This window comes from Dreissena polymorpha, chromosome 3 (assembly GCF_020536995.1).
Source record: "Dreissena polymorpha isolate Duluth1 chromosome 3, UMN_Dpol_1.0, whole genome shotgun sequence".
Taxonomy (NCBI): Eukaryota; Metazoa; Mollusca; class Bivalvia; order Myida; family Dreissenidae; genus Dreissena; species Dreissena polymorpha.
In genome coordinates, this window is record NC_068357.1 from 61,423,606 (window position 1) to 61,449,340 (window position 25,735).

A 25,735-nucleotide genomic window follows, 5' to 3' on the forward strand; every position below is an offset into this window, starting at 1 on the left:
TTACGATGCGAAATAAAAATAGCTAAGAGAGGTCGAAAGACGTCCGAGATTGTTGCGCCAAAATATCAGCCGATCGCAAACTTTTTCGAATCAAGAAAGCAAGAGCCAATAAGTGCCGAATCATTCGTGTTATCGATTTTGTTAGAAACTGTGCATACAGCATTTGAGTTGACATCCAAAAAACATGATGGAAAGTCTGTGACTTAACAAATCTGTCAAAAGTATAAAAAGGCATGTCATTGGTTAGAAATTCTCGACATTTTTAAAAGTTTATATCATGGACAGTTTCAAGGATAAAAGATGTTACGAAACATCAGTTTATTAAAATGTATGATGATAGTTTACAGTTCTATTGAATCAATACAAGTGTGCAGCGTCAACGGAAGTAAATCAGCAATTATTTAAAGGTATGCATTTTTATTACTCATTTCACTCTATATGAAGAATGGAATCACCCTATTTTTTAAAATCAATGGTTGAAAACCCAATTTTCCCAAATAATTATCTGGGGCACTGAGTTCTCGAGGACTTTTCTCAATTTCAATGTAAATTATTTTTCACCGAGGCCTATTAGCTTGTTCAAAGCTAACAACAGGTAAAATGTGAGTTGTGTCTGAATTACAAGTTGTTTAATTTTTCATATTGAAATGTTTACAATTTACTATTTATTGAATAACTTGGCAGTGCATAATTAAGTTCTGGGATGTTATTTTCAGCTCTGAACTGCGAAAAAAATGCATAATAATTACATTGGTGGCACTATACTGTAATGAGTTACCTTTCATCTGTCCTTCCATTATAATGTCCCTAAAGCAGACTTCCCAAACTTTGCAGAAAGAGATTAGGCATTGTATTACACACTCATTTTAACCATGGCATGCTATTGTACAACATGTCTTGACGGAAATAATTTCGCTAAAAAATATTTGCAGGAAATAATTTTTCCATGGCGAATCGTTTGTATCTTTTTATCTTTATTCTGAAATGCCCCTCTTAAGAATAATGTCATGTATAGCTGGTTTAGAATTAAGGATGATGATATGTCCTAACAGCATTTTGTCATGTCATTTACTGTACTTCTTAACCTACATGTATTTGAATATTCAGTCCCCATGTAACTACGCCCATATGTTGTGGACATTTTCATACAAGAATACAAACAGGAATATGTATTGGAGTTTGCTGTTTAAATTTACAGTCAATCGGAGGGTAACAGGTTTGTTTTTAACCAGAAGTGAGGAACTAAACGCAATTTGCAGGGAAAAAAATATCTCTTTATACCACTTAAGTATATTTGCATCACAGGAGCTCTGGTGTCGTGAGGTTGAGGAAACTAGTGTTGAATCTAAAACATTTAGCATCATGGACTCAAAAGTGAGAAGCCAAGTCAGACACCGCAAAATGTAAAATAATCTGTCAGATGTTTGGTCTGACAGGCTACGAAATTCTGTCAGACTGAAGGATAATTTCTGGATTCCACTTATTAGCATACCTGATAATAGCATATTTCTGTAATTAGCATATAGCAGTGCTCCAGATAACATGTGTAAAGGCGTAAAAACGAATAAAATTTCTTAAATAACGATTTAGATTTAAAATCTTTGCATAAAGTTACGCATTGAAAAAATAAAACACGAATTCGACATTTTCGAACGTGCGTAAAACTTCCAGTAGCAAAATTTCATCCCGGTTCTGACACGTCGAGGCGCTCAATTAAAACTACAGCTTTAAGTCAACGTCTCTTTGCTGTTAGGAAGGGCCACACTTAAGAACGGTCGAAAGGCCAAACAGTCTCGATTCTGTTCTCCTGGTATTACAGGCGAGTCATTACTGTTTATTGTACCTTTTTAATTACACTTATCGTAATTTTTATTCACAAGTAATAAACAATATACCTATTCAAAATGTCATTAAAATTAAATGTTACATATATATTTTTGATATGACTTTAACGGCGCCCAAAATGCCATTATGACCTAAGCCGAATTGACAGTTACTGTTTTAAATAAAAAATCAAAATGGCCAACCGAAGCGGTGTATCGAAGGGTGGAAGGCAAAAAAAGCAAGATGAGCAAGATAGATGTGGGGTCTTTTGAGCCAGAAAAAGCTGTCCGATTATGGGAAAGCAAGAAACAGAAAAGAAAGCCAGGCTTTTCCAAGACTATAAACCAAAATGTTGGATTGTTGATGTGTCAAAAACAATGCATAAAAATTATTTGGTAATATAGTGTTAAGAATTAATTTTATAAATAGGGGGTAAAATAAGAATTAATTTTTGAAATAGGGAGTAAATAAGAATTTGACAAAATTTTTATCTGGAGCTCTGATATAGAATGTCAAAGAACAGATTAATTCTTAAATTTTAATGTATTTTTCTTCTATTAATAGCATAATTTTTAACCCCAATATTCAGAATTCACTTAAAGTCTTTATAGCATAGAACATTCTCAGAATGCCAAGAAAATATGCTTTAAATCTGCAAAAATATGCTCAAATGCAAATGCAAATACCTTAGAATACAATTCCATTTGATAAATAGTTATCTTAAACATCAATCATATACAATGTTGAATTTAAATTTCACTTTGACGATCAATTATTAACAGATTTGACTTATTGTATGCCCCCAGTTGCTATATTTATGCTAAAATGTGTGTTCCTGTTAATAGCATATTCCTGTTATTAGCATAATTTTTGCTGACATGGTATGCTAAGAATAGGAATCCACTGTAGCAACATATTAATCAAGAATTATGGTTTGAATCCGTGAACTATTATTTTTTATGGTGAAAGAAAATCTCCATGGCGCGTTTTCAAAAATTCCTAATCAAGCTTGGTAAAAGAACACACAGAATAGCAAATTTATTACAGCGCCAACTTCCGGGGTAAAAATGATTGATTTTTTTTATATTCCTTAAAGACAAGTGCCGCATCATATCCTATGGGTGATTTAAAAAATAATGAAGCCTAAATAAAACATGCATTTATTTTCTTACCATTACAGGGGTTTTTATCTGATTTTGGGGAAAGGGCCTGGCCTTTTTTTTTAGGGGAAAAAAATCGCGCGAAACGCCAGATTTTTTGGGGAAAAATCACACAAAACGCCGGATTTTGGGCAAAATAAGGAAAGTCTTAAATAATCAATTAAGCATATTTTACTGTTTTTAAAACAAATTCAAGGAAACAGAAAATTTAATTATGCAATATTTTTCTTTTTTCTACACTGGATCAGATTAACTTATATATTGAAAGGTTAAAAAAAATAATAATTTTTTTTTGGAGGGGAAAATGAAATCTAGGGGAAAATTTACCAGCTGAGGGGAACAAAAAATCGGAGGGGAAAGGGCCGATGATCGGCGGGTCACAAAGAAGGGGAAAAAAACCTGCATTAAGCATGTTTGAGTTCTTTTTCTATCTTACAGAAGTGTTTCCATGTGATTAACTTAAATGTGAAAATTCTTCTCAATAACTTGCTTCATTTACAAAATATATTGAAAAATATCCTTAAAATTGCCCCAAGTGTACTGGTTTTGCGTGACATTTTATGTAAAAGGCAATTTTCAATTCTATACTTCAATAAAACTTTCAGAAATATTAGGTATTGCCATCATTAAATGAATATAAAAATGCATATGCTTTAAGAAAAATAAAACAATGCTTCTAACTTAGGTTGATATCTCTTGTAGCAAGTGTTCAAAGCAATGATGTTTTTGTCAATTTTGTGCCACAATTTTCAACTCTCTTCACGTATATTAAGAGGTGGCATCATAAAGTGCTTCAATATTTATAGGCAAAAAGTGTCCCAAGTGTACATTTTGCAAGAAAGTTATTTTAAATTTTTCATAAGATAGAATTTTCAATGTTTTACATCATTTTCTTCAAACCATTAATGTTTATCACTAGATGTACTGAAAATTTGATGCCAAAACCTTGTGAACTTTTTTTGCAAGACAAATATCGCATTGTCCCAAGTGTACGAAATTTTTATCACGTTTGATAAACAGGTGATAGCTTTTAAAAAATAAACAAAGGCACCAATTTTCTGGAAAGAAGTACACAGAAGGGTGTAATCTCCAACAGAAAAAGGTGGTTTCTTCACTCTGGGGGTGAACTACTCTTATTATATGGGTATGTCTCCATATTTTGTCTTCAGAAGAAAAATATAAGCATATAAATGATAATGTGTGGGAACTTGGGAAGTATATTTGACTTTACCATAACATTATTACAAAAATGCATTTCCTCTTCTCAAATTAATGTCAATTTTAATCAAAATGTTTCTCCAATAATCTTCAATGTTAGCCTGAAGTTGGTTAACAAATGTTGTAAATGTACACTTGGGACACAAAATAAATGTTTTTCTTATAAACCTCCAGAAAGTGAAAACAAACTTACATTATAGCAGAATTAATGATTAAATTTCGATTTAATAAAGCATTCAAAAGCAACTGAAAAAAAAGCCAAAATAAAAGTTGAACATGGTCAAATGTCAAATATGATTGATGACAAAGTCTTTCAGACACTTATAATTAAACCACGCAGACTGTCACCCTTGTGGTACAATTCCTACACATCTAAACTAAAAACCATGTTAAAACCTTCGATAAACAAAGGTACAGCACTTATTATTATTTCATTCATTTTTAATGACACATTACCTAAATATATAGAGGATATATTGTATTACAGAGGAAGGTCAAGTAAGAGGACATCGTGTTTAATGTATAAAGTTTAAAAAGAACAAGGTCTAATTTATAAAGAACAAGGTCCAATATATAGAGAATATAATGTTTAATATATAGAGAGCAAGGTCTAAATATAGAACAGTGAATTATATGTGTGTTGTTATGAGAAAACTGGGCTTAATTCATGTGCGGAAAGTCTAGTCCCTGATTAGCCTGTGCAGATTGCACAGGCTAATCAGGGACGAGACTTTCCGCGTTTACAGTATTTTTAGTTTGAAGGAAGTCCCTTCTTACCGAAAATCAAGTTTAAGCGGAAAGTGTCGTCCCTGATAAGCCGGTGCGGACTGCACAGGCTAATCTGGGACGACACTTTACGCACATGAATTTAGCCCAGTTTTATCAGAACAAGACACATATTATAGAAAACGAGGTCAAATATTATAAAAAAATATAAACATGTATCATAAAAAAGAAACTTCACATATATTTGAAGGCCATCCTATATTTTGATAAATCTGAGTTTTTACTTTAAGATACACTGCTTTGAGGCCAGGAAAAAAACTTTTAAGAGTATAGTTTTGAAAAATATGTGTTAAAAAACATGAAAATTTCAATTTTTTCCATATTTTTTTTTTAAAACACTTCTGATTTTGTATTTAAATTTTTCTTAAGAACATACTGCATGTTGACAAAACACACAAAATATTGATAACATGTTTTAATGGGTTTTTATTAAGTGCAAAAGACATGTACATTAATATAAAAAAAATCAAAACATTTGGTTAACATCTTTATTTGTGAAAAAGTGATCACATCTGACAGAGCGGCCCTACTCATTTATAAAACTTGAACCCTTTCCCTATGCAATACAAACAAAACTGTTGCCATAACTTAACATCTAAAATTTGAGAAAAGTTTTCATTTAGGCTTCATCATCCCCACGCTTTTCGGAGAAAAAGTGGGGATATTGTGGTTATCTCCGTTGTCCGTCCGTCCTGGCCACTTTCTCCTCCTACACTTAAAGCACTAGAACCTTGAAACTTACACACATGGTAGCTATGAGCATCTGTGCGACCCTGCACTATTTGGAATTTTGATCTGACCCCAAGGTCAAAAGTTATGTGGGTTGAGGTGGGGCCGGGTCAGAGATTTTTACTCATTTTTATGCCCCCGGATCGAAAGAAAGGGGGTATATTGTTTTTGGCCTGTCTGTAATTGTGTGTGTGTGTGTGTGTGTGTGTGTGTCCCAAAACTTTAACCTTGGTCATAACTTTTGCAATATTCAAGATAGCAACTTGATATTTGGCATGCATGTGTATCTCATGGAGCTGCACATTTTGAGTGCACCATACTACACTGAATGTCTTCAAATTGATACTGAACCTCTCTTATGGCAATACGGATAATCTCAACTATGCATGGCCCCATTACCAACCCTGGGGTGCCCCGCCCACATTGGCCACGCCCACATAGACCACACCCACCCAAAATTGCCTTTTACTATAATTTCTTCATTTCTACACCGATTCACTTCAAATTGATACTGAACATCTCTTATGACATTATGGTTAATCTCAACTATGCATGGCCCCATTACCAACCCTGGGGCGCCCCGCCCACATAGGCCACGCCCACCCAAAATTGCCTTTTACTATAATTTCTTCATTTCTACAACGATTCACATCTAATTGATACCGAACTTCTCTTCAATGCGTTCAATTTCAACTATGCATAGCCCCATTACCAACCCTGGGGCACCCCTGGGTCAAACATGCGGCGTGGGGATACACGTCGGCCTCTGACGCGCCATTTCTAGTTTAATATTTTTGAAATCACCCATTTTTGTGTAAAGTTTGGAGAAAAATCAAGAAAAACATATTTTAACAATGAAATACATTTAAGTTGTATGATGATATTTTCATGTATTTCGACATTTCCAATGTTCAGATAAATACCCTATTTGTACCCATTGAAAACCTTTAAAACTTTAATTTTGCATTGTTATTTTGTGTTGGGCTTGAAGAAAAAAGATTGATCTGTATGCAAATGTTTACATTATATCTCACAATCATAACAATTTCCAATTTATCGACAGTGGTGACCGGGTTTTATCATTATTATATGATTATTAGTGCTTGTGATCATATTTCAGATGCCCAGGGGCCTTTATGGTTGGGTTAGGGAGGGGTGCTCCCTCCCTTCCTGAATTGATTTTTAGCTCCACTGGCCAAAGGCCAGTGGAGTTTATGTCATGGTCCTGTGTCCGTCATGCGTGCGTCCGTCCGTGCCTGCGTGCGTCCGTCAGTTTATTAACTTTTCCTTTAAACATCTTCTTCTCCTAAACTACTGGTCCAATTCTGATGAAATTTCTCAGTAATGTTCCTTGGGTGAACCTCTTTTAAATTTGTTCTAATTATGCGCCTGGGGTCAAATTTGACCCTGCTCTGGGGTTACAAAATTGAACATATGCTTATATAAGGCCTATTTTGTGAAATCTTTCAAAATCTTCGCATCCATAACCATTTGGCATAGGGCTATCAAATTTGGTATGTAGAGACATCTAATAGTCCTCTACCAAATTTGTTTAAATTATGCCCCTGGGTTCAAATTTGAAACTGCCCCGGGGGTCACAAAATTTAACATATGCTAATATAGGGTCTATTTTGTGAAAACTTTACAACTCTTTTTGTCCATAACCATTGGGCCTAGGGCTACCAAATTTGGAAGATAGTGACATCTTATATTCCTCTACCAAGTTTGCTCAAATAATGTCCCTGGGGTCAAGTTTGACCCTGCCCCGAGGGTCACAAAATTGAACATATGCTTGTATGAGGCCTATTTTGTGAAAACTTAAAAAATCTACTTGTCCATAACTGTATGGCATAGTGCTACCAAATTTGGTATGTATTGACATGTATTAATTCTCTTTTAAGTTTGTTCAAACTATGCCCCTGGGGTCAAATTTGAAACTGCCCCGGGGGTCACAAAATTGAACATATGCTTATAAATGGCTAATTTAGGGTAAACTTTAAAAATCATTCTTGTCCATAACCATTGGGCCTAGGGCTACCAAATTTGGTATGAAGTGACATCTTATAGTCCTCTACCAAGTTTGTTCAAATTATGCCTCTGGGGTCAACTTTGACCCTGCCCCGGGGGGAGGGGGGTCACAAAATTGAATAAACGCTTATAAAGCGCCTATTTTGTGAAAATTTTAAAAATCTTCTAGTTGAAAACCATTCGGACTATGGCTACCAAATTTGGTTTGCAGGAACATCTTATTGTCCTCTACCAAGTTTGTTCAAATTATGCCCTTTGGGTCAAATTTGACCCTGACCCGCGGGTCACAAAATTGAACATTATATACACTTCTTTCTTGCTTATTTTGTGAAAACTTTTAAAATATTCTTGTCCTTAACTCTCGGATCTAGGGCTACCACATTTTGTATGTAGTGAGATATAGTAGTTCTCTATGTGTCCAATAATTATGTTGATGAAGGTGGCAGTGGTAATGACTTGATATGTCTGTGAGATATGAATGCCAAAGTCTTCGATTTACATAACATGAATTTTTATGTAAAAGTGGTGGTTCTTCATAAATTCTACATGTTCTTTGTAAATGATGACCTCTACAAAGTTGTTCCAGGAGTACCATATTGCCTGACAATCTTTTGTTTTATTGTTAACTTAAACTGTACTTGATTCTAGCATGCCACTATACTTCTTTGAAGTAATTTGAGCAAAGTTCCCACTGTTTAGTAATGTATACATTGTTTAAGGTACATTTTAATTTCACATTTTGTAGGTGGACTTCAATATGTATGATCTACTTATGCTGCCACAATGTAAAGGCAACAATCACTGGGTTTTGCTGGTTGCAAGTGTTATGTCCAGGACTGTAACCATTTACGACTCATTGGGTGGTAACAACAAGGCCTTGTTCGATTTGTTCTGGTAAGGTTCAAAGCTGAAATTCATTTTTTGTCTTACCTGCTTGATATAGCAGTCACAGTAGCAGTTGGTGTATGTGCATTTTATGTGTGTCTCTGAGCTTATCCAAACTGTGATTCGATAATTAAATATGCAATTTTTAATATAGCTTACCACATATGTTCTCCATGTAGAGAAGCTGCAGAGCATGCGTTAACAAGAGATCAAAGGTCACATTTAGGGAGCTTTTTTGGCCAGTTCCAGTTATCATTCATCAGGCAATATAGCAAACAAGATATTCAAAAAAATTTGTAAATCTTATTTGTTTTCTATATTTGGATTTTTATCTTAAATATTAACTTGTAATGAGCACCAACACTTAAAAATGATATAAATATATATAAATTTAAGCTTGCTTTCTTAGTTCATTCTTATTTATTATTGTGTCCTATCTCTCACACTTATGTGTTTCAAATAATGTGTTAATAGATTCACATATATATATATGTTTGAAAACTGATTACCAAAACAATTTGGTATAGATAAAGTACCGCTTAAGTATATAGGCACATGATTTTTGTTGATTTTTACCAACAAAATATTTGTTGCAGCCAGTTCATGTGTCAACGAGGGCAAATTGTGAAAGATGGCTTGGAAAAAATCAGTTCAGAGTTAAAAGCGCCACCTTGCAACAAACAGCGCCACGGAAACAGCTGTGGAGTGTTTGCATTGATGGTAATAAATAAGCTTTATATTTCTATATAGGTGTCACTTTGTCGTACTGTCGGTCGGTCTGTCTCGAAATTTCATCCGATCTTCACCAAACTTGGTCACAAGTTGTATCTTGATGATGTTTAGGCCAAGTTTGAATATGGGTCATGCTGGGTCAAAAACTAGGTCACGGGGTCACTTAGTGTGTTTTAAACCGAAAGTTTGTCCGGACCATAACTATGTCATTTATCGTTAGATTTTAAAATTACTTGGTACATTTGTTCACCATCATGGAACGGTGTGTTGCGTGAAAAAAGTACGTCGATATCCCCAAGATCAAGGTCACACTTGGAGTTCAAGGGTCAAATGCTTGTCCGGGCCATAACTTTATCATTTATTGTGAGATTTTAAAATCATTTAGCAAATTTGTTCACCATCATGGGGCGGTGTGTCGCGCGAAAGAATTACTTCAATATCTCGAAGGTCAAGGTCACACTTTGAGTTCAAAGATTAAAAATGGCCATAAATGAGCTTGTCTGGGCAATAACTATGTCATTCATAGTGAGATTTTAAAATCATTTGGCACATTTGTTCACCATCATTGGACGGTGTGTCGCGCGAAAGAATTACGTCGATAACACCAAGTTCAAGGTCACACTTTGAGTTCAGAGGTAAAAAAAGGCCATGTTGATAACTCCAAGGTCTTGGTCACACTTGGAGTTCAAATGTAAAAAAAAATGGCCATACATTTGGACTGCATGTCATGCTAAAGAATTCAAGAGTTCAAAGGTCAAAATGGCCATAAATGATAATGGCATTATCATTCTTAAAAATAGCCATAAATTTGATTCTCTTGTTTTGTGAAGACAGCATGCAAAATAGTCTGTGTCAATTCGGCCATGGGGGTATTTGTCACGTCTGTGACAAAGCTCTAGTTTGCTTAGTAAAGATCTGCATTAACTTTTATTCAACAAAATAATGGGAGAATGTAGAATATAATCATCGTACCTTTCTGTTGGTGCATTGGTTTTTAGAGCCTTGCATTTTCTTTTAATTTATAAAGGACATGATATTTCATATGTAATATCATAACCTGAGGATCAAACTGTGTTATAGAGTCTTTTGTCAAATAACCCTGAAAAAAGGTTAAACAAGAAGATTACTCATATTTTAATTTATTAATGTGTCATATAATGAAAAAAAGCATTCTCTTTGCTCCAATATATTGTTTTGTATGAAAAGTTGTTTTTCAGTGTCTTAATGTGATTGTATATTTATGATGCATAAAACATGAATACTTTTCACTGTCAAACTATCGTTCTTGCAATTTTATTTTCAGAAATAGTATTTTTTGTGAACACTTAATCTAGTGAATATATATGCTTTTCTTATTGCAAACAACTGTTGTTGTTTTTATGCCCCCCTTCGAAGAAGAGGGGGTATATTGCTTTGCTCATGTCGGTCGGTCTGTCGGTCCGTCCACCAGGTGGTTGTCAGACGATAACTCAAGAACGCTTGGGCCTAGGATCATGAAACTTCATAGGTAGATTGATCATGACTCGCAGATGACCCTTATTGATTTTGAGGTCACTAGGTCAAAGGTGAAGGTCACAGCGACCAGAAATAGTAAAATGGTTTTTGAATGATAACTCAAGAACGCATACGCCTAGGATCATGAAACTTCATGGGTAGATTGATCATGACTTGCAGATGACCCTAATTGATTTTGAGGTCACTAGGTCAAAGGTCCAGGTCACGGTGACCCGAAATAGTAAAATGGTTTCCGGATGATAACTCAAGAACGCATACGCCTAGGATCATGAAACTTCATGGGTAGATTGATCATGACTCGCAGATGACCCCTATTGATTTTCAGGTCACTATTTTAACACAAGTATGAATGACTTTTACTTTATTTCCAGACTGCCAAATGTTTGGTCATTAAAAAGCATCCCACAATGTTGCGACAGGCCCATGATTCAGTTTATCGAGACTAGTCGTGAGAAGCAGACTTCTGATTCCTGGAGTGCGGCAAACATATCTGTGCGACTCGATCACTCCACTGTAAAGACCCGCACGGCATTTAAATGGATATTATCAATATGTGTTGTTGCTCGAAAATATGTTTGTGTAGCAGGAAATGCTTTGGGCTCGATTAATCTGAGAACTCAACAAAATATTAATAAAATCCTTCTGTGCCTTTTAGTTCTGAAAACAGAAGTAGCCAGTTGGTATTACACATCTCCTAAACAAGTACAGCACGATAAAACTTATAAACCTAGATATTTATTTATGTAGTGGTGTATTTTTCAATGAGTGCCTTATGATTCCAAAAACATATTGACTTAAAATAAATAATCCCGATGGCGTAAATGACTTATCATTTCATGTTCATGAACCGGCTTTAAAATACTTTGTAGACTTATCTGCTAGGCGGTGAGGACTTTTAGACCACCTGATAAACTTCAACTTTATTTGCCCTAGTTCAGTAACCGACTAAACATATGCTAACATTATACTGATGACTGATGAGTCTGTTGTGTCTTATATTCTCATTGCTACTAAAAATATTAAGTCTATTTCAACGTTTAGACTAATAATAAGCAAATTCGTTAAATTGATATCCCCGCCAAATAAATTTTGATTATTGATGGGTGCAGAACTAACAGAAAAGTTTATTTGAAGGGTTGTACCCTTATCTCACTTATTTTATAGTAACAACATAAAAAAACAATTGGCAATAATTTAAGAAAGTGTAGGGTTATAGATTTTGTGCATGACACCTCTCCTCATTTATATCTTAACGTCCATTAAATTTCATCTTTAAATCGTGTACAGTATCTGTGATATAGTCCTGTAAAGTAACATCAGACATGTACATATGTACTAGGGTTATGTTTCTTGTGCATGGCACTTATTCTCATTGACAATTATACACCCATGAAATTTCATGTTGAAATCTTGTATTTATAGTTTCTGAGATAAAGCCCTGAAAAGTTACATCATACAAAAACAACAAAGGGCAATAACTCTTATTTAAGAAAGTGAAGGGTTGTGGTTCTTATGCATGGTTCTATAAATGAGATATAGCCCTGAAAAGTTACATCATAAAATAACAATAACAAGAAAGGGCAATAACCGTTATGTAAGAAAGTATACGGTTATGGTTCTCGTGCATTGATAATTATACACCCATGAAGTTTCATGTTAAAATCTTGTATAGTATCTGAGATATAGCCCTAGTTACATCATAGAAAAACAACAAAGCGCAATAACTCTTATTTCAGAAAGCGACGGGTTATGGTTCTTGTACATGGCACCTCTCCTCAGCTATATTTATACACCCATAAAGTTTCATGTTGAATACTTATATTGAGTTTCTGAGATAGAGCACTGACAAGTTTGTGAGTGACTGCACTGACAGACAGACCAACGGTACGTTTAAGTATATTTAGCGTACCCGGGGTACATTAAAGTATACTTAAGAGTACACGGGGTACTTTAAAGCATTACCCGAGCTGAAGCGACAATTGCCAATCAAGCTTATTGACATATTAAATAAATGATGATAGTGGTAACTATGATTGTATGAAATATAATAAAATAGTTTTCCTGAATTGAGTGTACATGTGAATTAGCTAAAATAATGATAAAAACACCGATTGGGATTATATATTTCTGGAACTGAATTTGGTTCATAATAAGTTTTTAACTTTTTTAAGCTAAAATAATATATATATATTATATAATCTGAAAATATTTTCTTCAATCAATGTTATATCTTTGTATTAAAAAAGTGCAACACTCATGACTGTAAATTAGGCATTACCATATTTCTTTACAACGTAATGCATGTACATCATCGATATATATAACATTTAAAACGAAAATCGTTTTAAAATTCAAATGTTTGCATTGTGTTAGAACTACTGTTTCGATATCTTTGTTGTGAATAATGTGTTAAGGTTCAACGTCCGAAAAAAAGATGTCCGAAAATAACTGCAAGCTGTAAAAACGCGAAATTAAGTTGAATTGAAACAACAATGCGTTAAATATTATTTTTCATCAATCTGACATTTTTCACGGCGACTGATCGGAGCAATATCACGGAGGTACTGTGAAATCGTCAGATCTCACGATCTGACAATATTGACGCTACACCGGTCTATTTCGTTTCCGTAGAGATAGCTAATCTCGTCCGTTTGTAAGCTCAAATTTGATTGGCCGACGGGTTCAATGGTTTATTCTAAAAATAAATGCTGCTCGAGCAGCATATTGCTGCTCGAGCAGGAATTTTGCTGCTCGAGCAGCATTTAAATGCTGCTCGACCAGTAAATTGCTGCTCGAGCAGCAAAATGCTGCTCGAGCAGCATTTAAATGCTGCTCGAGCAGCATTTTTTTCTGCTCGAGCAGAAGTTAAAGTTTCGACCCCTTTGGTGCGCCATAAAGCAGCATTTAAATGCTGCTCGAGCAGCATTTTTTTCTGCTCGAGCAGAAGTTAAAGTTTCGACCCCTTTGGTATCCCATATGTTTATGGCTTAATTAGGGACATATGACAGGAAATACACAAGTGGACTGAAACTGTAAGGAGCTCATTTTTATTAAAAATCGTGTCTAGCCAGCCAGCTGGGGGGGCTTTAGCCCCCTAGCCCCCACCTAAATACGCCTCTTATAAGTTGCATTGAACTAGTTATTTTACCTGACTTTCCAGTGCACAAAAACATAATGTATATGAATGTCACACCCATTCTGATATAATTTAACTATTCACGTCCGCAAAGAAGTTTTGAATGTTCAAATAAAAGCGATCTTGTAATCAATCCAATGAACCGAACTCATTCATGAATACATTGCCTTAATTTTATGCTTAGTGATCAATTCAAGTGACCGGTCAATAATTATCAAAAGACAGCTTTTTTTAATCAACTTAAATTTGTTCCGATGTTTCGATGTTGAATTGAGCAATATGAAAACATTTTTACATTTAAAAGGCGCTTCGTGACAGTTCGTGTCATCGCATTAACTTATTAATTTGCCGCTAACAGGAGCACAAAAATTTGAATATAATTTAAATTCACAATACATGAACCTCATTCCGGGGAAACTAAACTTATTGCAAGTAGGTTACTTGTCGTAGCTAATTAGCCTGTGTAGTCCGCACAGGCTAATCAAGGATAACACTTGCCGCCTTAACTGGATTTTCATCGAGAAAAGTCCTACTTTAAAATTAAAATTTCTATAAAAATGTTAAGTGATGTCACAGAATAGCCTTTGCGGACTGTACAGGGTAATTTGGGATGACACTTCACGCACATGCGTTACCGGGTAAACTGTACAGGGTAATTGGGGATGACACTTCACGCACATGTATTACCGGCTAAACTGTACAGGGTAATTGGGGATGACACTTCACGCACATGCATTACCGGGTAACCCCTGTACAGGGTAATTGGGGATGACACTTCACGCACATGCATTACCGGGTAACCCCTGTACAGGGTAATTGGGGATGACACTTCACGCACATGCATTACCGGTAAACGCCTGTACAGGGTAATTGGGGTTGACACTTCACGCACATGCATTACCGGTTAACCCCTGTTATCCCAGAAAGACGCTGAATAGTAGTTTATGGGCTTCGCTAATAGCTGCAGTTATTGTACTGTTAAAAGCTATACAATAAACTGGCCGTATGCACATGAATTCACATTAGCCCAGGCAGTCAATATACGTCATACGTAGTGTCATAATACTTTTTTTTACTACGCATGCGTTTATATTAATGCGATTTTAAATTTTCTACATCCTGAACTCATTTTGCCTTACATAAATTGATTCGTTTTGAAAAAGCTAAACCGTTGATGTTGTGCCTTGAAGTATCATGAGGTAGAAGTAACTTTATTATATGGATATGCGCATAAATTACGGTTCAACAATCGACATTAATGATCTTATGGTTGTCATCTAAACCTTTCGGTCACTGCATATCCGCACAACCGTGCGTATGTTTACATGAACGATAATTCGGGATGTGCGTAGGGATATGGACATCTCGTACATTTTGACGATTAATTCGTTTATCGTTTTCGCTTCATTGAAGCTCTATTTTAAGTTTTCAAGGAAGGTTGCTATGTGTTGTATATGAGTTTTAAAAACTAACCCAATTATTAAAAATATTAACATTCCTTAATATCAATTGGCATCGCGTAGGAGAAAAAGGAAAGACAGAAATAAACTAATAGTGGTCTTTTGAATGAAAAACGTGAAGAATGAACCGGCTTTGAGAGCAAATTTATTTTAAATGCAAATATCAGTTGAATCATGAGAGAAGTAGATTACAGATTAAATCGTGTGTATTGAACACAAGTCACGCATAACGTGCGTCACTTTGTTATTGACATATATAAACTGATAATTATGAAGTACAATGTGCTAGCTCTTAAACTTACTTCTTAAATTAATGGATTTTCGTCATTCGGTCATCTTGTGGGTTTATTTTCATTAGCTAATTTTAAAAGCTGTTTTAATAGGTGCAGAATTATCATCAGTAATAACTTTGAATATAGTGAGCATTACGCACAATAACAATAATTATTCTGCATATAACGGGCATCACTCTCGAATATTCGAGCATTATGCTCAGTAAACGAGCATCATAACGAAAAGGGATTGAATACACGTTCAAAATGTGCTATATGATGTAATATTTAACATTCGAATGCTTCTCCATTACAAAATAAATCCATCGGCTTAGCGTCTTAATTCGGACAAATGATTTGTTACAGCTATTCATATTACCGGTTATCCAGTATTGAAAAATATGGGTCACAAGTGATTAAAATCACATTTTATGAAAAGAAAATCAAAGCGAAGAGTTCCCAAATGAAATCACACCATAAGGACAACGTGGCCTTCCCCAGGGCATTGTCGCCATGGAACATATTTGCAGTATTGAAGATTGAAAAGTATTCGCTCTTATACTTATTACCGACTCTAATTAAACATAAAATAACGGAGTTTAATGTATGTTAAGTGTCGTCCCAGATTAACCTGTGCAATCCGCACAGGCTATTCATGGACAACACCTTCCGCCCTAACCGGATTTTCATCATGAAGATACTTTACTTAAACGCGAAAAACAATAAAAGCGGAAAGTGTCGTGCCATTTTAGCCTGTACGGACTGAACAAGCTTATGTGGAACAACACTTTACGCACATGGATTAAGCCCCGTTTTATAAGAGCGCCACCAGTTCAGTTTATCAACAAACATGATTTCTTCTTACAAAGATAAATGTTTTTGTCTTGATTGTTTTGTACGCGTTCTAAATTCCACTTGTAGGGCATAGATGAATACAAATCATTAATACTACTGTTAAATAAATAAACTGTTTGATAGAGAAAACTGGCCTTAAGAACGCAAACAACGCCTATGTGTTTCGTATGTAAATTATGAATATTTGAAAATGAACACAGAATGTTGCTTGATTTTTTCAAGATTAAATTGGAAAAATTTCAAAGCCAACAAGGTGTATCCCTATTCAATCAGAAGCATTCACATTGTGAATGGTGTGCAATTCGGAATGGATATGGATAATTACCACATGAAATGTATTTTTTTTTTACACGAAATGCAATCTCTTTTCCGCCTTCTGATTTGTATAAGATTAGGAATACAGTTCTGGTTCCATAAAGTAACAATCTTCTTAATTATTATTGCTATCTTTGACAGCATTTCGCAATTATATTTTACTTCTTATTACCGAGAAGTTACAGCGCGTTCATCAAGCGTACTTGGCTAGAGGGGAAAAGGTGACGGTGGACAGTATTTTACTTCATATCTATGGAGACCACACGTCATAGTTACAAGAAGTGGACAATGGACGTTATTTATTGCTAGAGACATACATTGGCGATACATTCTAATTACCACCGAACAACATCTTATTTAAATGATAAATTATCGGCAGCATACGATTTAAAACAATACACCTTAAATTAATTAAAATATTGTCAATGAATAGGAACGGTAACTGCAGAAGTTTAAGGCTTTGAACCAGTTTAAAGGGTGTCATAAAACCTCACACTTATACAAAATGTGAAAATGCAGTAAAATCCATAGTTCGGTTTGGTGCACAAATCCGATCTTTGTCCTTGGGTTTTAGTTAACAACACAATTAATAAATCCATGATCACGAGCGACGTTTTTATTGAAGACAACATCAATGAAAAGGTTTTGAAATGAATTTCGTTGTTTGATTTAAAAAATGCTTTTATAAATTTTGTTAGAAATGATTTGATGCAAAACTCAAATCGCCGGATTAGCAAATGTAAGAAAGCAATCAGAGCTTCATGGTGGTTTTTGTTTATAGTTAGTCATAGTATCCATTTGATTCTGTCTCAAGATACAGTTCGGTTGTAGTTTATTTCAAAACAAAACCACATGTGTATGATAGTTATATTAATGATAAAATATATCGATTCAATTAGGAAACAAATCCTTTTTATATGCTTCAAAACTAAACTTCCCTATTATGAGGACCGTGGCGGCTTCCTTTTTCATGTGTTGTAAAATAAATAATGTCAATAACAAATTGTAACCTGCATGCAACATATATAGTATATCGGTTTAAAAGTTCTATTCAGCAGCTTTATTTCGCATCTCTGGACACTTTGCCCTAATGTGCTAGTCATACAATAATGCCCATTCGTTAGAGGTGTGTTTATCAGGGACATCTGATACAGATTTATCCATGTTTGTTGGTCCTGATGTATTTGGGAAAATAACGATTTTTGACACTTAAATGAAAAGAAAACAGTACCGGTAAGAAATAAATCAATGGCAGGCGCGCAGTCCAAAAGACAATCATAAGGTCTGAATAGTAAAGGGATCATGTGACCCGGACATTGACATTATTGCCATTGATCACCTTTGCGAAACCGACGCCTTTATTGAGGATATTCGCATTCAGTCTTCTGCACGCTTAACTAAATTATCTATTAAATTGAATAGTATGAGCTAGATGTGGCTTTTCATGACTAGATTCAGTTTAAATTGACTGTTTATGTTATAGCTTTGAAGTTTTGAGGCATTACGTATAAAACACTGGCACATGCATATGCAAATAAATTTAAATAAAAAAATTAAACAGGTTTAATACATAAAAAAACATATCGTTCGAGCAATTTGTGTTCAGTCTTCGGTTTTATTTCTTAGGAATCATATAGGCAAAGCTGGACAAATTATCAAACCAATATTAATGATAATAATCCAAGAAATATAAATGTTCATACCAGAAAAACACTCATAAACGCATCATGACAACGTGCAATTTTTTGTGTGAAATAAATTGTGCTAACAATAACCTCCCAATTTAACTGGCTCATTCCAACAATTAAAAAATGTGCTTTACGAGAGCAAGAATCTAACCAAGAGCTTATGTTAATACATTATAAACAAATTGGAGGTTTCCTATTGCTAAACTTAACTGAAAACTAAATGTTGAAAGAGAATGATATATTTCTGTCGCTTATTTGGAGAAGATTAAAGGACACGTTCAGGTTCCATGAAATACTCATTAGCGTCTACACGCGTACAGATGGTCTAGTTTAACAATCAACATTCATACCCCACGCAAGGCGAATGAGAAATAAAGATTAAAGTAACAAGAACGTTTTAAAACTTTCAATGGAATAGTCGCCCTTATTCTTATCTTTCCATTCAGCACATTTCGCAATATCATGAACTATACATTCAAAGCTGTTAACCCATTTTCATGTTGAACACAAGACTCATGGCAAAGCGTCATTTAAACAATGATTAACGCTTTAAATGAGCCAGGCTCTAAGAAAACGGGGATTAATAGATGTGCGTCAAGTGTCATCCCACATTATTCAACGACAAACGCCAAACAGTTTAACTACGCAATTTATTATCTTAAAGGTTTTGCATAATAATGCCAAGGCTGGGATCCATTGTATTATACACGTTCCCCCGAGAACGGCGGGAAATTTAAGTACATAATGTCTATCCCCCGTGACAATCGAGAAGTGTGTTCGTGGAAACTATTCCTATACATCACTTCTATTCGTAATCCTAAAATGGTGTTTTCAAGGCCATAATAAAAACCAGAGATAAAACTTCACTGAATGTAAAATAACTCTGGCAAACTGTACCCGAAAACAACCAATGTTAACAAAAGTTTACTGATTAAAGTCTAGCAAATTATCGAACACTGGTACAGTCAATTACGCAGGAACCTGTCGTTGGGGGCCGAACTAAGTAGACCATTGGACAGACTGACGGTGTGCCGTACGCTTTTAAGTCTCAACCATGACGATGTGGGTTTCTAATGGAGCTCGTACTTCTCGACAACACTGGAATATAACAAAAATCTGGCAAGCATCGTGTTACAATAAAAAATTAAGTGGCAGGGTGTGTGGTAAATGTAAACTTGTAAACCATAGCGCGACCTACCCTGTGATGCGACGAGCTAGTAAAAGACCGACAATTTGCACGGGCAGTGGTTTTATACTTAGTGGACGAGTCTATGTGTTAGAGTAGACTGGGTAGGATGGGTTATAAAATTGGGGTTTGGGTTTCGGCGATCCCTTAGGAAAATAGCGTTTGCGTTGAATAAGACGGTTTATTCTTGAGCGAATAAACAGTATTATCCTGTGTTGTCCGCACAGTCTGCTCAGGGACGTCACTTTCCGCCTAAACTGGATTTTCGCTAAGATGAGACGTCCTGGGAGCCGTTTCATCAACGATTTACGACTAATAGTAAATTACGATTTATAATTATAAAATTATGAATGGTATTTAACGCAAAATTATTACGACGAAATAGATGCATATCCAGATTAGCAACAGTGTTTATCATCGTAAGCTTGTCTATTTAACAGTTTATTCAAGACGTCTAAGACAATTTAAGTTATACTATTAGAAATATAAATGAATTTCCCAAAATAACGCATATTTTTTAACACTTTTTTATTTAGTTAATTAAAACATTCTATATTCTAACTTAATTAAATAACACATAAATATACCATATCCGTTTAAAAGGCAAATTGTTACCGTTGTGCAAGTCATAAAACAATAATGGCCAGCATTGAAATGTTACAAATATAGTTTACATAAATAATTAAATAAATTATTTAAATACTTACTGCCGTCGCAGGAGTTTTCTTTGTCCTCCTCAGAGCTAGTAGACTCTGCATTTGCTTTGTGGTAGGATTTCCTCAGTGACTTCAGCTCTTTCCTAATCTCAGTGATATGTCGTTGTCTTCTATTCGGCCGTGCAGGGGTTCTGGTGGGTTTCCGTTTTAAATCACCAAATCGCTCTTTGCCGAGAGAGTAGACAAGGTTGGACAGAGACTTCAGTTTCTTCTATATAAGCTTGTAGCATTTATCGTTGAATATGTGTGTTTCTTTCGTCGTAGCTGTCTTTAACAGGTTTTTACTTTTGTTAATATGTAATGACATGTAAATAAATTTTCTCCGCCATTTAGCGCGAATGAATTAAGTGAATTTTCGCATGTGTTACAAATTTTAATATACATAAACTGAGTGAATTAGAAAATTTTTTATTTTCATCTTTTAAAAGTGTTAACTGATTGAGTGAAACACTGCATCACTCACTTATATTGTGTAATTAAATGTAAGGTGTGATATTATTTGGGAAATGCCCACTATTTCGTGCAAATATAACGACTCTCGGACAATAAATAGGACGAGCGGATCCATCGTCTAATTATAAAACACTGGCGCCATAACGCAGAGGCTGTAGGCTTCATCCCCCGCTCAACCGTAACTAACATACTCGTTTACGTTATGTGGATGGTAGTGTTTCCGACCCTCACCTGGTCCTTGGAAATTCTCCAATAGATCTACAGCAAGTCAGTTTTTTTTTTAAACTATTTGTTTTTTAGTGATTTCAGTCTACAAAATAGCACACCTCGGTTTTCTGTTTAAGAAATTTCATCTTTCCAAGGCCATTTGACACGTTAGCGCCCGTCTTTAAACTGAACATTTATTTTTTTAAAGTCCTTGCAATTTGAACTTTTGATCTTAAATCAGCAGTTGTTATTCTAATTGTTTCCACTTTCTAAAAGTCTTCAATATAAGTTTTGTGCAGAGATCTAACAACTTCACTGAAAGGAAATGAATCATTCAACGTTATTAATGGATTGAGAAAGCATACTCAAGTCATCTTTTTTTTCCATCATTCGTTGCATTTACTATCCACCAAAGTTTTGATAAAAGCAAATAGAGACCATCTTCAACTTGAATTCTTTCATTCTGAACAATATCTAAATAAAGTCCCAATCAAGAAGTCAATCGATTCAGATTCAGATTTTATTGGTACTCGATCGGCTAAATTAAGATACTTCGACAAAGACTTGAACACATCATTTTTGAAAATTGTCAAATGCATTCTTCCAGTTGTTCATATACTAATAGGCACAACGTTTGTAGTAATAAGCATGTCACTCCCATCCTTAAATTTGAGTTTTAATATTCCAATCTTTGTTTCCAACACTCTTACTACTACAAAAGTTAACTATTTTTATTTCTTGTGTTGCTTTATATCGAAGCCCAACCTCCTTTGTCTTCTTTTCGGTAATAATCCCTTGTTGTGACCCACAGTCCAGTATTATTTGTACTTCTTTTTCCATGTTAGTCCTTGGACTAAGGTGGTTTATTTTGACATTTCAATGACGACCATTTAACCTGAAGCTAACAAAAGTCAACTGTTCGCACGAGCGTAGGCACATACACGCCCTATGGGTGACCTCGTTTCTATATAAGTATTATTTTTATTGATTTGATTTCAAATGAAATACTGTAAACTAACTATTGATAATCAAAAGAGATAATAAATCGCACACAATCTGAAGAAACAAATCTAGTTACAGTAAAATAGACTAGTTGTGTGGTTGGTAAAAGAACTGGTTAAAGTAACATATGCACATAGGCATGTGTTCCGTCAATAAATTGATACTTAATAACGCATTAAACATTAAAGCAGCTATACCAAAATTTAAGCTATCATAAAATGTACCAATAATGTATATATTATTATAAGATTTGTTATTATAAAAATACGAGTTAGTAATAAGCATCTAAGTGAAGAGAATGTCAAAAATAAACACCGACAATTTCACTGTTTTAACACATTTAAATGAAGCTGTGAATTAGCCATACTAATTCTTATATAATGAATGAAATACATTCCATTAAAAAACTACAAGGACAAAACCCACTTATTATAAATCATGAAAATCTAGATGCCAGAAATTAAAATTAAAATGTTAGATTTACTTGTGTGCAAGTGGCAATGCTTTGTACTTTTCATGAGCGATCGCACGTGTGAGAGGTGTATTGGATCAGCAACAAAGCAAAGCTTTAAAAAAAAGCAAAGACCATAACAATATTTAAATGCGGTATTAATTTTCAGCAACACTGGCTGATACAAATAATGAATTTTAACCTACAACTGAAAAAGAACCATCTTCTAGCCATGATGCAAAATGTCATTACCTTAAATCTCTTCACTAGAGGTCATAAGTGATATATATCTAACATGTTATATCTTTTTTTTGTCTTTATGTTTCGTTAATATTATTAACCCCATTAAGGTCATATGTACTTGCTTATACAATTATGTTGTTACGTTGCCGTAATGAACGATCTTTATAGGAAGAAGGAAGTTGTCAATATAAAGTCATAACCGCACACTTCAACCACTGCGTGAGAACTGTAAGAGTTCTTCTTTACAAGGAAGATTATAGACAGCTGGTCTATTGTTAGTGAGAAATGTTTAATCAAACCTAAGTGAATGTCATCATTAGGACAATGCACTTGAATAAGTATTTTTGTTTTATACTTTGAAAACCCCTCTCTAGTCAACAAGTTTGTTTTCAGAAGATGCGTTTTGTATACTTATTATTGTATTATTATGATGATAATACTTTTATTGTCAATTTTATAGTGTATGTAAGCAAATTTTTTTTTTAAATTCCATTTACCAGTTTTAGTCAAACAACTTGGAAAGCAAAGGACCCCAGTCTATTAACAAAATCGTTGAATAAAAACCCTGTTCACAGTGCTTTGTCATAGCTTACACAGATGTACATAGCAAGAGTCCTTATTAGATTAAATGAGCACAACTTGCTGACAGTGAGCTATTGTGATGACATTTTGCCCATCGTTAATCATCGTCCCTGCATTGTCCGTTGTCAAAATGTACATTGTTAACACTCTAGAGATTATATTTATTTCCAATATTCACGAAACTTTGTAAGACGATTGGAATACATGAAAATTGGGTAAATTATAAAACGGTGTTAAAAAATTAGGTTGCTAAGTCAAATTGAAAGAACAGTTTCTGAACATTCCAGAAGTTACATGTTTACCCAATCCTAATGAAACTTAATCAGAACGCTTTTTATTATTGTATATTTGCTGGTTTTGAAAACGGTAAACGTTTACTGACAAAAATGAGTGCCAGTGAGCTAAGACGTTTTCCTTATTTGGGTGTTAAGAAACTGTGTGAACTTTTTGATCTAGAAGTCAAATGTTTTGCCAAATCATCATGAAACTATAAGAAAAAAAATATGGTATTTCAACTGAATTCGAAATTGCTTTTGTCTGTTCCACAATATGACCTAAGGTGAAAGTAGTTTAAGGAGGATTTATATAGAAGTTATTGTTGTTGGTCGTTTGGTTCGTCCGAATTTTTAAAACATTGTTTTGAAATAATCCACTGGGGTAAAAATTGGCCACTACCTAAGGATTACTTGCTGTATATGTATTGAGAAAACACTTAAAAAATGTCTTCTCTGAAACCGTAAGGCCAAGAAGTTTGGTTTTTGGCATGTATCATTTTATTGTAATTCTCTGCCAAGTTATTTTAAAATATCGTCCCTTGGGTGAAAACTGACCACGCCCAATGGTGAAAGAAATTTATTTAGACTTACATGTAAAAAAGTTTTCTCTCAAATCGTTTGGGCAGGGATTTATTTTTTGTTTAACATCGTATAATTGTCCTGTAACAACTTTGTAAAAATCAACCCTCTTTGGTTAAAATTGACTCCGCCCTATGGGTTACTTGATTATTTATATGTATTTAGTGAAAACATTGACAATTTTATTTTTTGAAACAGCAGGGTCCAGATGCTTGAAATTTGGCATCTAACGTCTTATAGTAGTCCTCTGCAACAGTTGTTCAAATCATGCCCCCTGGGGTCAAAACTTGCCACAGCCAGGGTTTCAAATTAGTTATAAAGACTTGTATAGTGAATATTGATAACTTCAAAAATATTCTTCTTTAAAACCGCAAGGGTCAGGGGTTTGCTATGTGGTGTGTAAAATAGTTTTCCTCTTTTCTTCAAATAAGTACTCTCAAATCATGTATCGGAGGTCAAAATTTACTACATGGAAGTCCTTTTCAAAATCATCTTGAAATAATAGCAAAAGCCTGTTTCGCGAGATCAGAATGTCTGCACTTGTGAACATCCGAAAAATATGCCACTTATCATTTTGCTTTAACACATCGACAAAACAAAACAATTCGAAATTAAATTATTTTGGTTCCTTGTCGCAGTGCTTGCGAGTAGTAATAGGGAAAACTCTCGAACTCTGAATCAACTCGATCTTGGTCGTTTTTTTCTCAGATATTTTCGCGAATCAGTTGTGCGTAAATAACCCTATGTCACTATCAATCGATAATTTCAGTGGCCTTGTAACATAATGTTATACAGGAAAGATTTGTACTTCTTTCAAATATAACTGCTACACATTACAAGAAGTGACTATGGATGAAGGCCAACAGCATATGTATCTTTAAAACCGACTTCGATTGATAATTCCCACACTACGCTGTATGTTTCAGCCACATTAACCTGAAATATGAAATTACTGCGGGGCAATCTTTTCGTTAATACTATTACCAACTACATGAGCAAGTTCTTAGCGGGTCTTGGCATCGAACCCAAATGAGACGAATATTCAAAATATGATATTTTCGCAATATGTTTGTAATTCGTCTTAAATCGTCTGCTTCACACATCATATATATGGGAATGATCGTGAGTTTGTTAACACATTTACAAGTAAACGTTTTCAGAGAAAAAGGACATTTCCCTAGTTGAGCGCTAGAAAAGAACATGCTTTCATCACTTATGGTGCTGTGCCTAACTCGTTACGATCCCAAGTCCGCCACACTATTCAAACTAGTATACAAGGCATACAAAAGCAACTTTTTTGTTGGTCTTTATACTATGCAACACTCGAGTAATTTAGGTCCCGCCTAAGTCAGGGATAAAGTTCAATCGTTTATTATTGCATCTGATGCGCATGATTAACGATCATTCCCACTGGGATCCTACGATAAGCATGAGCAGT

General features: G+C 34.7%; 1 protein-coding gene across 8 annotated transcripts in view; it reads left to right on the top strand.

Moving 5' to 3' along the window:
• LOC127874422 (uncharacterized) overlaps window positions 1-11,858 on the top strand; it is a 35,019-nt gene extending 23,161 nt beyond the window's left edge. For 3 of the 8 annotated variants that reach the window (XR_008046895.1, XR_008046897.1, XR_008046894.1), the window contains exons 2-4: window positions 8,491-8,639; window positions 9,227-9,350; window positions 11,249-11,699. Coding sequence is in view for 4 of the 8 variants with exons in the window: in XM_052418729.1 (XP_052274689.1) it covers window positions 9,227-9,350; window positions 11,249-11,323 (199 nt within the window). In the remaining 4 variants the exon portion in view is untranslated. Of the gene's footprint in view, window positions 1-3; window positions 408-8,490; window positions 8,640-9,226; window positions 9,351-11,248 lie in introns of those variants that run through there. The other 5 variants (XM_052418729.1, XM_052418733.1, XM_052418732.1 and 2 more) reach the window with 3 other exon arrangements.
• Window positions 11,859-25,735: the final 13,877 nt, after the last annotated feature.